The sequence below is a fragment of the Amphiura filiformis genome, unplaced genomic scaffold (assembly GCF_039555335.1).
Source record: "Amphiura filiformis unplaced genomic scaffold, Afil_fr2py scaffold_34, whole genome shotgun sequence".
NCBI lineage: Eukaryota > Metazoa > Echinodermata > Ophiuroidea > Amphilepidida > Amphiuridae > Amphiura > Amphiura filiformis.
In genome coordinates, this window is record NW_027305498.1 from 412,799 (window position 1) to 426,182 (window position 13,384).

At 36.5% G+C, this 13,384-nt stretch overlaps 1 protein-coding gene across 1 annotated transcript in view; it reads right to left on the reverse strand.

Moving 5' to 3' along the window:
* Nucleotides 1–6,819: 6,819 nt before the first annotated feature.
* LOC140143963 (von Willebrand factor D and EGF domain-containing protein-like) overlaps nt 6,820–13,384 on the reverse strand; it is a 190,723-nt gene continuing 184,158 nt past the window's right edge. Inside the window, 6 exon segments of the mRNA XM_072165796.1 lie at nt 6,820–6,913; nt 8,635–8,749; nt 10,716–10,811; nt 11,581–11,676; nt 12,374–12,469; nt 12,777–12,872. Coding sequence (XP_072021897.1) covers nt 6,820–6,913; nt 8,635–8,749; nt 10,716–10,811; nt 11,581–11,676; nt 12,374–12,469; nt 12,777–12,872 — 593 coding nt within the window.

Here is a 13,384-nt window from a genome sequence, read left to right on the forward strand (position 1 = left end):
ATATATTTGGGAATGACCCCCTAAACGCTGTAATAATATTATATTACTCACATCCGTAGACGAAGCTTTAATGTTCAAGAATTATAATTTTGGATATCCAAAGATGTCACGTGACATCGAGAGGCTAGAATTGAAAGAAGATCATATCTTCAATTTTTGCAATATAGCCATTTGACAAATCCTTGTATTCTGTATTGTACATATCTTAAAATATGCCACGTGGCAGCGACTGCAAATCTTACCCCTAAACCCTCGCTGGGTATTAGCACGACTTTATAAGCTAAATAGGTATATCTCGTAGTTTCATATAACACGGTGTGGATCATGTTAATACCGGAAAGAAGGATTTGCTCCAAGTCTAAAATAGAGGTTATCCACTATGCGTGACTTCTAACAAAAGGCGCTGATTCCCGTAGTATTCCTCATTCAAACCAATTCAATGCACGACCTCGGAGTTACCTGCATGACTTTGGCGGGCTATTTTGAAGCAGTCATGGTTGCACATGCATGTACTTCTTTTGAAAGTCCTAAACAAGGTATAGTAGTCGCTGATTAGACTATGCCATAGTCGATTTTTGATAAATAAAAATGTTATTAATCATGATGAACGCATTCAGTTGAACTCGAAATTATACTGATATTTAGTACATCAAAATACTAGTATAAAATGGTTATGAAAAAGTTTAGGCTATATAATTATATTTGTGACAGTAAAAGTAAAGTATAGGCCCTACGTAGGCTTATATTATTGAATGCAACATATCATAATGGCATAATTATAATGACACTTCAATACTGAACAATTCTAATTTTAGAATCTGCCAGTTTATTATCCGAAAAACCGACTATGGACTTTCACTTTTAAGCAGAACTTTACCCCGGGACTCACACACTGTCAATCATACTTGTTTATCAATAAAATCTAACCACAAGACTAAGCATGATGGTACAATACGCGCTAGATGCATACGTTCATCCACCAGCACAAAAGCGCCGCATTCCCTAGATAGTTGTGTACCATGTATAGTTATAATGGTACCAGTACGCGTCGGGAGGATTTAAACAATAACGAGATCTGGGCGACCAATCACAAGCCAGATTCATTTTTAAAGATGCATTACATCATCACCAATTTTAGTTAGGCCAGAAATTGGCCTAACTCTCAAGGCAAAGTCAGTAGTCCACTTGGGAAGCTAACAAACAGAGGGCGTACGGTGACTGAAAAGATCAGTTGTGAAAATCTATCAATTGTGCACTCATTAATTAAATCAGAGTTTTAAGCTTAAATGTAATAGCCAGAGTAATGCACAATTGGCAAGTGGACTACGGAGAAGTCTAGTCGCTGATAGGATATGCAACTTATATAACACGGATATTGCTTCAAAGAGCCAAAGTAGCATGGTTTTCAATCATATCTCGTTTTTACGCAAGCAATTTGCATATTGTATGCGTTTCAAACATAGTATCAACAAACTTTGTACATACAACTTTACAAACGCATAAATGTTCGTTTAAAACTCAATAAATAATATTTCATAATATACAATGTATACGTTGCTTAAAATCATGTACCTAAGGGAACGTTCATAAATACTTTGGTAGGGGGGGCTGGAAAATTTTGATTTCGGTATGTCAAAACTTTTTTGCCCCCCCCCTCTGTCTGTATGTTAAACTTTTAGAACCCCCTCTTTATGGACTGAAAACTTTTTGACCCCCCTTTGTATACACCCAAACTTTTTACCCCCCCACACACACATAATGAAGGTATAGGCCTACTAGTACTTAAAATACTCCGCTCTTGTTTCCACTATAGGTAATGCTTTATTTTGGATGAAACTTATAGTTTCAACCTTGTTACAAATTCAAGCAAACAGATCCGCAATAAATTTATCATTTATCAGTGTCACTCTTACAGGCCTTATGTCTATAATAGGCCTAAATTGTCAGGACATCATAAAATATAAATAAATTGCTTTCAAATAAGGTCTCAAAAGTTATTGCACGGATGTATCAGGGGTGTATCCAGCTTTCTTGTTGGGGGGGGGGGGCAAAAAAAATTTTGGGGCACAGCCCAAAAACAATTGTAGTTGCTTTACATACATAACGGAGCTTTAAAAAATGCTTAACTGGATGTGCGCGTGTAGCGCGCAAAATTTTTGTATTTTACTCTATTTATGCCTATGATCGAGATGAAAAGGGCTTTATCAGACAATTTGCGCGCGTAGCGCACAAATTTTGTATTTAACTTTTTAGACCCCCCTTTATGGGAGTCAAAACTTTTTTGCCCCCCCCTTTTGCCATGTCAAAAACTTTTTGACCCCCCTTTTGGAAGGTCAAAACTTTTTGACCCCCTACAAATTTTCCAGCCCCCCACCAAGGTATTTATGAACGTTCCCTAAGTTTGTAGTTTATACATATCTTAACGTGTAAGTAGTGCACCAAGCAAGATTATATATAGTTTTCTTCAGTTCTCACTCGAAAATAGGCGATGATATTTCGACCATAGAAAATGTAATAAACAACCACAAGGCATAGACTATTCGCTGTAGAAGTGATGATGTAACAGGATTAATTACCATATCAGTTGGTTCAAACAATATACCGCACTGCACTAGTACGTTCACACGCAGAACATCTGCATCGAACCATAGATATCAAAGAACAGGGATAAAGAACTTGATCATAATTCTATCGTGCTGATCACTCACATCTGTAAGATTAGTATCTTTGAAAAGAGCGGTATTGTATTCAATCTATGATTGTAGACATACACAAGTGATGAGTGCAGGCGATATAATCAAAAATTAAACCAATCGCTATGGTAGTTCATCTTGTTAAATCATCACTTTTACGGCGAATAGAAAGAGCCCCAAAACACACGTTTGTCGCAGGAGAAAATGGAATAAGGTAAAGCGGTATGCGATTATTTTTTTATTGATGTCAAATTGCATTTTGGGTCGGTCACTTTACTGATAATGACCGCTTCCTTGCCACCTTTTTAATTCGTGAGAGGACCACGACACCCATCAAGAAAAGACATACTAAAAATACGAATATGAAAATGTGCATGTTCTCCTGAGGCAAACCTGTTTTTTTTTTGCCTAATCATGTCATATAACACACACACATTTGTGACGTGTCATGTCAAAAGGAGACACTTTTGGGCAGGTTATCAATTTTGAGGTTTTAACATATCTTAAATATAGATTTATTTTGCCCCACAACGCCGTTTTCCCCAATGAAATTGGACATTCCTAAGCGAAGATATTGAGTTCGTAAGTTATGGTATTATAAAATTGGAAACTGAGATATTGGCCTTTAAAAATATTTTTGACAATGTTGAGAGTAGGAATTACCTTGTGAAAATGTCTCAAAAATACAAGATGCCATTTATATTCCGGTCTGAGACTATCAGACAATATTTTTAACATTAATAACATCACAAATTCGCAACAAACTCAAATTGTGAAAAAATTACCCCGGGCAGGTTTTTGGCTATTTCTCCATTTACGACACTGCCCAAAAGTGTCTCCTTTTGACATGACACGTCACATTTTACATACTCGGTACCAAAATACACAATACAATAACAACAACAACAATACTACTACTACTACTACTACTACTACTACTACTACTACTACTACTACTACTACTACTACTACTACTACTAATAATAATAATAATAATAATAATAATAATAACAATAATAATCACCACGATCACCTTCTGTGCAGGCAAATTAATTAGAGTCCATCTTCTGCTAGATTTATGTAGCTTACAAGTTACATATACAAACGAATTAAGTAAACTTAATTTTTTTTTATCGTGGCATTTGTCAACTTTCCAGGCGTTGGTCAATTCATTGTCCTGTGTGAGTTGAGTTTTTCATTTTCAAAACAAACACACTCACATGATTGCATTATTGGTGCCTCATTTGAATGAAAACCCTATTACCCTATTATTGATTGGCACTGTGATTGGTCAGAAGGCGTTACGTGAATGCACTATATTCACAATAATGTGACCTGCTATGGTCCATGAATATTAAATAATTTATGTTCGGGGATCAATAGGTAGCAAGGTTGATGTAAAACAAAACATATCTTGCTCTTTTTGGACCATTTTATGTGTAAAGGAATAGAAATAAATTGGCCTCACCCATTATTTACTTTTTACTGCCTCTGACACATTATTTGGGTGTAAAGTAAGTGATACTTTCCCCTTTGGTGGTTGAATATCTAATATTGAAACTTAACTGCAAAGCCTCAACAAAAGTTAGGAAAGTTTATTTAAGCATAGATCTTACGGGAAATCTTATCTCAGATTATTTGTGACATGCTTATATCAACGGATAGCTAATTTATTCCCAGTTACAATAACACCACATTAGAGACCATCACCTTTTTAACGGCTGAGTACACGTCTTTTGAGTGTAGTGGGGTGTCAAACAAAATGTGACCCGGCAGCACAAATGAGCCGTAAATTCCCTAAATTGTATTCTGAGTTACGGTGTAAAATGTGTACGAAGGTCATATTCATCAGTAACTTAAGCTGGCACGACATCCGTCTCATTTTGATAGTCAAAAACTAATCAATAATCCTATTGTTGAAGTGGATAATAAGCTTCTACCTTAGATGGCTATAGAACTTTTAATAGCTCTGGTCTTTGTTTGCTTTTGCTAAACCCTGTTCAAGTGGTGGGTTACCAGGCATTGTATTTTGTACAGGTATGCATAGCCAACAATTAACAATGAGAGAACTTGGGGATGATTTGAAATGACCGCCAATTATGACTGTTTGATATTTATTACCAGCAATGTGGAAAAAGAGACACATGTAAAAACATAAAAAGCTATAATTTGGTTGAAGGAGCAAAGTTTAACAAACCATAACCCCGCTTCTGGATATCGTTTGAAGTCAAATGATATACCATTTTTAAGTTTATGATGTTTATTTTTAAACATGAAATAAAACAAAATTGACCGGGGAGGAATTTACGGCTCATTCGCCGTGGACGGTCACAAATGTGTATTGACCATTGTTCTGTGTGCCGCAAACTGCAATCCCACAAGCTCCCATATCTTCACAATTTGGGACCTAATGCAATCCTCTAAGATGACAACGCTCGCCCCTACAGGGCCAGGTAGTCAAGGACAAACTAAAGAATACTTGTGGGGCCAGTTTGGTCGTGCTATGCATGCCAGAGTAGCCAATGCAACCACATTGAATGGCCTGCGACGAATCTTGGTTGAAGAATGGAATGCCATCCCAATCCAATGTGTAACCAGGATGGTGCGCAGCATGACTGAGGGGGAGGTGTCTGGCTGTTGTGGTTGCGTATAGTTTTTCCACCCGCTATTGAGGTTAGTGACTAGAAGGATCACAGAATAATGGTCAATCTGACACATTCTGTTTGAGACCCACTACGAGGGGGTATCAAAAAGTTTTAGAAATCGCCCAGAAGTGAAAGAGCTATATCAATGAAATTTTGTCAGTGCAATCACTGGTCCTTCTGTACACTATGGTGCAAAAATGGTCTCACAAGTATGTTTACTTTTTTTACAGGAACTAGATGTCACTACCTGCCTATGTAACCGCATAACCAGCAAAATGGAGAAAATTGAGGCATGCAGCATGATTAAGTTCCATTTTAAGGGTTATAGTGCCCAGAAAATCTGTGATGAAATAAAAATTCCTTTTCCAAAAAGCGACAGTGACATATCACAATCACCACCGAAGATAACATTCATTTCATCATCAATTTTCTAGGCACTGCAACCCTTCAAAAGCAGGATCTTAATAATGCTACTTGCCTCAATTTTCTCAATCTTGCAGTTTATGCGCAGTAACTGGGGCAGCAGGTTATTGGCATCTAGTGCCACCTGTAAAAAAAGTAAACATACCTATAATGAGACCATTTTTGGACCATAATGTACATAAGGACCAGTGATTGCACTGACAAAATTTCATTGATATAGCTCTTTCACTTCTGGGCGATTTCTAAAACTTTTTGATACCCCTCGTACATTCACAAAATACAGTAAGCCAAAAAATTAAGGTACCAGTTATGTTCACCTCCTGCATATCCTAAACAGAGACACATATGTCATAATTGGAACCTGCTGCATCTTTTAGCTCGAATTTAAGACATCATTCGTTGAAATTGTTCAAGAAATAAAGACACGGCGATCCCCAAACCCAAGGAAGACACCAATGTAAAAGTTGCAGTTTCCTTCATTGCATGCCCTATTGATTTGTACACAAACCGTTTGTGAACAAGAGAACTAGCGCCGCGTTTCCATTGATTAGCACGTTAAAACTAGCGTCGTGCTTTCACTGATTAGAACACAAAAGTGCAACTTTTGATTTCGTTTCTTCATTAGGTTTTAGATCACCGTTTCTTTAATTCTCAACCAATTGCAACAAATAAGGTCTTAAAAATCCGAGCTAAAGAGTACAGGTATTGACTGCTTGTTTAAATTTTGACATATTTGTCTTTATTTGGGATATACAGGGGTGAACACAACTAGTACCTTAATTCTTTGGCTTACTGTATGTACTCAGCCGTGAAAAAAGTGATTGTTTAATATGTGGCATCTTTGTAAAGGGGAATAAATTGGTTTTTCACTGATATGCAACACGATAACTCTTGTTGAGGAGTTTAGATTGAGTTTGCTACTTATTCTCTAATCTGCTCTAACAATTGTCACAAACTGCATTCTAAATCTTCCAAGGCACATAACTTTTTACACATAAGTAGATTTGACCGAATGATATGTACATCAAATTGGTTAGGTTACAATAATATACATGTTTTTACAGGAAATCAATGCCCCAATCTCCTTTGTGATCATCTCGCATTCCTCGGCTTGTTCGACATTCCGTTTGCTGCTCGACAAGATGATAACCTCTGAGCCAATCAACAACAAAGACCCGATTACTTATGACTGTAAGTGTTAAGGCTATAGAGCAGTAGGATTTGTCGAGCAAGTAGAATGTCGAACAAACGGAGGTCAATTGATGATCTATATTGGTATTTATAAACAGTATAGATAAATAATTATATCATTATTATTTATTTTACATTCTTTATTTACATTTATATCAATAGGGGAATAAATTTCCCCACCCCTCCAAATTCGACAAGGAATAGTCAATTCAATAAAGATCTCAATGTTACGTTTTTGACCAAATTAACCTCATATTTGACCATTTTAGCTTGAAAAAGAATAAACTTGTTGCAGTTGAACGATGTATAGTTATCAACGTTAGCTTCGAATGACTAGTTGTCGCACTTGTTTAAGAAAAGTTAGTCTGCTTTCCCAATGTAAAATAGAAATCTAAAGGTCACTTTACAGTTCTTTTGAAACAATACCCTGAGTAAAAGTCGTGAGCCTTTGATAAAAAATGGTTCAATCTGTACTGTTCATTCTCTAACTGTTATTGACGATCTGGTTTACATAATTGTTCAGATTGATAGTTTTAGTACGCGGGTACTACATTTTTGTAACAAATAAAACATAAATACAATGTTTCAGATATGTAAAAATTATTTCATAATCAAAACCATTAAAAATAATTACAAAACCATACCAATATTCACAATTTCGTCTGATACTCCCTGGAACTATAACAGATATAGTCATGTTTAAATATTTTGACTTACATTGACAAAAGGCCCCATTGAATACATATAATTCCCATGTTTTTGTATGTCCGTAAAAAATGGCACGGAGTTGTATCCTCGGACACGAACCTCGTCACACAGCTCAAAAGCTTGATGTTTCAACCTCATTTTCTGTTCTTAGTTTCCATGCTTACGCATCTTCCCAATCTCACTTCTGCAATCCATCTCTGTCTGGAATGTGCGCATGTCAATGTCATGAATATGTTTCTATATCCCGGGAGTACCTACATGAAGTAATAATAATATTAAATGAAATAAATTCGATTAGCAATCAATTTTGCTTACTGAGTAAATCATTTTTAGTGTATGTCAAAAACCTTAGTCATTCTTGGTCTATATTTTTTTAGAATTACGATCAAAATACCTCCAAAGTTATCGGTTCTTGAATCGGAATACTTTACATCCTCGAACTACTTATATCTAATAAATTATCATCATTTATAATTATTAGCGTTATGCTTATTATTATTATTATTATTATTATTATTATTTCAATCTCAAAACTACGCATATGACATTGGAAATGACTTTCAGAAAAAGCATAAAATAGGCAAAAACTGGCTATTCTAAATGTGTGGTCTTCAAACACAATATGCAATTTAAAATCCATTCAATTCTAAATGGCAATTTGTTGGAGCGTTTATTCTATTAAAAGAGACCCAACGAATAAACCAACCATTTACCTCACGGAGTTCAAGAGAAGGTACAAAAATGTTATAAGGTTTTACGTTTTTACACAACTTATTTACATGGTACAGACAATTAATCTACCAATAGTTAATTAGAAGGCCATCAAGAGTACAGGTGTTGTTGAAACTTTAAACTTTCTGGTATAATCGTATGTTATCAGCTCAAATATAAAATGTTACGGTATTACGACCGAGTAAAAATTTAGAACCGATCTGCAAGGTCAAGACCAAAATATCAAAGATCGACCAACTAACCTTCTGTTAGACGGTGTTCTTATTTCACAATATCTTCCCGCGAATCCACGTGGGCATGTACATCGATTTGGTCCAGTACAGCGACCTCCATACATACACGATCTCCTGCATATTGCTGTAGAAACAAAAAAATATTTCAGGCAGAACAGAAAGTAAACAAATGTAAATCGGTAATGATGACATCAGACAAGTCTATTCCTGCTTGGGAAAATCTTCAGGTCCAAGAAATAAGCAGTGCATTACATCTTAGTATATGAATCTAATATATATTCAGGTATATTTATTAAAACACTCAAATAGCAGCCAAAATGGCTGAATTGCATGGTGAATTACAATAATTACAATCAAATTTATATAAAGAAATGCAAATAATAATAAAATACATAAAAAAAACCTTGAATTATTGCACAATACATACTCAATGAAAATTTTAAAAGGTACAATCAAAGAATTAATAAATAGCTATAGCTCATACTCAACCGAACTCACACCAACACCATATCTCAAACACATCCCTGCACACACCCCCACACACCCACCAACATCCACTGATACACACCCACACTTACCATTGCACACAAACTCAACCAAATAGAATATCAATGTGACGGCATAATAAAAAGATATGATAATATGACAACATGACAGGAGAGGGAATTGCACTAAAAGGCTTGGACTACCAAATCACACCAGCCCTTCCCATCCATCCATTCCCACAAAAAATGATTCAAACCAAATCACTAGATGGACAGGAGAACACTAAGCATGATTCAGGAGTTCAGCCATGTATGGAACTGGGCTTTCCTTGAATCTTTTGGTTTTCCACCTGTAACTCTTGACTTTAGGGGGCTTTCTTAGGGTCATTGAGGATGAATAGTCAGTGGCAGGGAACCATCTGGAGAATTTTTCAGATGCATGTGCTTTGGAGGCAAACTCCTTGCAAATCTGCAGTCTACGGGAGTGTAGAGGCTCAAGATCCAGAGTTGCAAGGGAGTCGGAGTAAGATTTATACTCCTTTCCAAGGAGCAGCTTACATACACGTTTCTGAATTCTCTCCAGACGGTCCTCCTGGCTCTGAGCGAGACCTGCATGCCATAAGGGGGCTGCATACTCTAACACTGGTCTCATATAACCTTTGTAGACAGAGAGGATTTCACCTGCGTTGAGACCTGCTTCTTTAAGTTTGCGTAACATGAACATTTTTCCATTAGCTTTGGAATGCATATTGTCTACCTGGCCTTGCCATTTCAAATCATTTTGGATGATAACTCCCAGCAACTTGACTTTCTGGACTACTGCCAGGGAGTGCTCAGAGATGCGTAGATCAACATCCGGGGGATTGTTTTTACCAAAGTACACACTCATGGCTTGGCATTTACTTGGATTCAACTTAAGTTTGTTACTGACAGACCACTCATGGAGAGATTCCAAGCACTGCTGTACCTCAGTGACATCATCAATGGCTCTATTTTCACCTATTGTAAGGTCGTCAACATACTTCCAAACCTTCATTCTGTTGTTATCAAACTCAGTGAGCGCATCATTGATCATGCCTAAAAAGGCAATAGGGCCAATGATAGTGCCCTGAGGTACACCACCATGTAATTCTACCCACTCAGAGTAAGTGTTTTTGTACATATATTAAAATATGATTGTCCTAATGTCACTTGGTAGTATAAAAACTGGAAGACAACAAGCTGTAAGTATATTTAGCAACGTAATCACAAAGATGAGCACTTTAATGTAGGATACTTTGGGTAACGCCAAAAGTGCGCAGTCATCCAAACGAAGGAGACTTTGGAATACGCCAAAAGTAAGTCATCCTGAAAGAGTGATTTATTTTGATTTTATTGCTCAAATGTTCTTCTATATTCTTTAGTCTATTCGTCCGCTCAGCTCTTATTGATCCCTCACATCTTCCATTCACAAATTCAATTGTTGATGGCAAACGCAGGTTTCTTGTTGCTGTTCAAGACACTCTTGAAAAAAAAACCCACTTGTTTTGAATTGTGTATTTTTTTGCTGATGTTATTTTGGTAAATGCAATGGTGCTAAGAAAAGAAGATGAAGAGTAAACTTACGTGTCTGACAGCTAGATCCTCCATAACCTGGTTTGCATGTACATACATTAGGTCTGATACACTTGCCACCATTACGACATCCAGACACACATACCGCTTGAAAATGGGAATAACAGATAACAGAAATTATACTATTTTCATAGGTATTCTACTGGGTGTCATCTAAAAAAAAATACAAGGGTAAGTATTGTTTATCGACTAGAGAAAAGGTATATCACAAATAGTATTTCGATAGTGGTATGTAGCACGCTGTCTGTCATTTAAAGATTTGTTTTCTATATGATTCAGATCCTTCGTTTATAGTAGCAGTCAAATTTATTGGGCATGCCAAAGTTCACCCGATCCAATTTCTATTCATTTAGCCATATGTAATTCAAGAGATGTTGCTCATAAACAAGATCAACTATGATGTTCTCTGCTTTATGTAAATCACCATGTCGTTGGATGTAGATGCTTAAATGGGATGAAATAAAAGTCATAGGCTGCCCTCTATATGAGTCGGGTTAACAAAAAGTTTCTTAAAATTATTGTCTTTGGCTATTTGCATTGTATTTAAGATAGACGTTGTACTCTATACTTGGTTATATCCTCAGCAACACATTGCAGAGGCATATTTACTGTAGATTTAAAAGAAACAACACATTTATCAGCAAATCACTTGCAATATATTTTCTATAGTGGAGATGTATTTCAGATAAAAGGTTAATATTTTGCAATTTAAACAAATTTCAAAACTATGACAGTATTAAAAACTGTGTTGCTTATGGCCAACATATAACATATATATATATAGTCACTATATCGGTGTAACGGGCTGTTGAAAAACTATTTAAAACAACTAATATAATACAGAATACATCAATACCTTTATGACACCTTCGGCCCCTGTAGCCTGACGGACACGAACATCGATTTGGTTGGACACATCGGCCACCATTTTGACAGCTGTGCTCACAGGAGGCTGGAAATTCAATTGATACACGTGCAATCAAGTTTTAATTCATTAACAAATAGTATCACAATTCGCACCACAACGTTTATTGATGACGTTTAGAAGTTTAGACTAAAAGTCCACGGGATATTGCATGATTAGGACACGCTCATTATATTATACATGTATGTCATCATATGTTCAAAATACGTCTAGTGGTGTGGTTTTCAGTTTGGAATGGTTGGGCATTGTAGAGATGTGCGGCTGAGGTTCCTTACAAACATATCCAAATTCTGGAAAATATTCGCAAATTTTGCTGAAAAACAATGAAGAATCTTCAATATTTCAACATTTTTGGAAAAACACCACATCTCTAAACAATTGTTCTGTAAATTGTGACCCAAAGTAAAATATCACCAATAATCTGGAAAACAATTACACCCCAAATCTACCACACAATTTAATGAAAAACAAATTGACATCTAGCGGAAATCACTGCTGTTGTTGTTCTTGTTTATGTATATTTCAGGTGTTCCATGATCTATATTCATTATTCCTCGGACACAGTCACTTAGTTTGCTAATCCTAGTTTGCTATTCCGAAAGTTCGCTGGCTATTCCGAAAGTTCGGACTAGAGCGAAACTTGGGACTAGCGGCCAGTCCCAGTTCTTTTACTTAGTCATTTTTTTCCAAAGATATAATAGTTCATATAAAAATGGTAACTTACGTAATTCACATCTCCGTCCCGTATAGCCTTTAGGACATCGACACATATTATGACGAACGCATTTACCACCGTTCTGACATGGAATTGAGCACTGCCCTATACATTCAAAACAAAAGTACATAGCAATGTTACTGGCTGCGTTGGTTCATTGTGGAATGTGTAGGGTGTGCGCTTCTTTGCTGCAATTATTGGAATTGTAGCGCCACCTCCAGTTTTGAAATCCTGCGTACGCCACAGTTCTTTCTCTCTGTCCTTTCTTCGGCTAGGTTTACAAAGCGGCACTTAATATGCCCATTAATGTATTTCAGATGCAACCAATCGATACTCCTAAATCACATTCATGTGTCGTCACGCGCTCATCACATACCGCGTGTAGGTGCGAACATCTAATTCCGTCTCTTACCTTTTTCACATGATTTCCCGCTGAATCCACGTGGACATAGGCAGTGACCTGGTCTGATACATACACCTCCGTTGCGGCAATGTGGTTCACATATTGCTAATAAATATGAAAATGAAATATAACTTTTGTTATTGCCGACTGAAATAAACACCAAAGAGTATTACTATTATAGCACATGAATAAGATTCAGATTAGTTTAAAGGTACAAAATTGATCAACCCGATCAAACTACGTGTGACAATATGTGCTACTAGAAACTTCTGATATAGACATATATCCCTATAATTAACCAACTCATTACAGAACGTCGTCTTGAATGCCGGGCTTGAATTGCTACTAATTTAGACAATTACGCGTTGATGTTTGCGATTTCAGTGAAGTCAACGTATTAGCGCTAAAAAAATGCTCTTATCATATTGTAGCAGTCGCAGCAATTGAACTAGAGGCAAGTCGTTGGTAATCAAACGCTGGTAGCGATAACGCAAACGCTACCAGTTTATGCTATAGAAATTGCGTCGCTCTTAAGCTGACTATAAAACTGTATCAATTTGTTGCCAAGCATGCTATAACGACTTCAAATCGATTACGATTCATCGACTGTAGCTTTT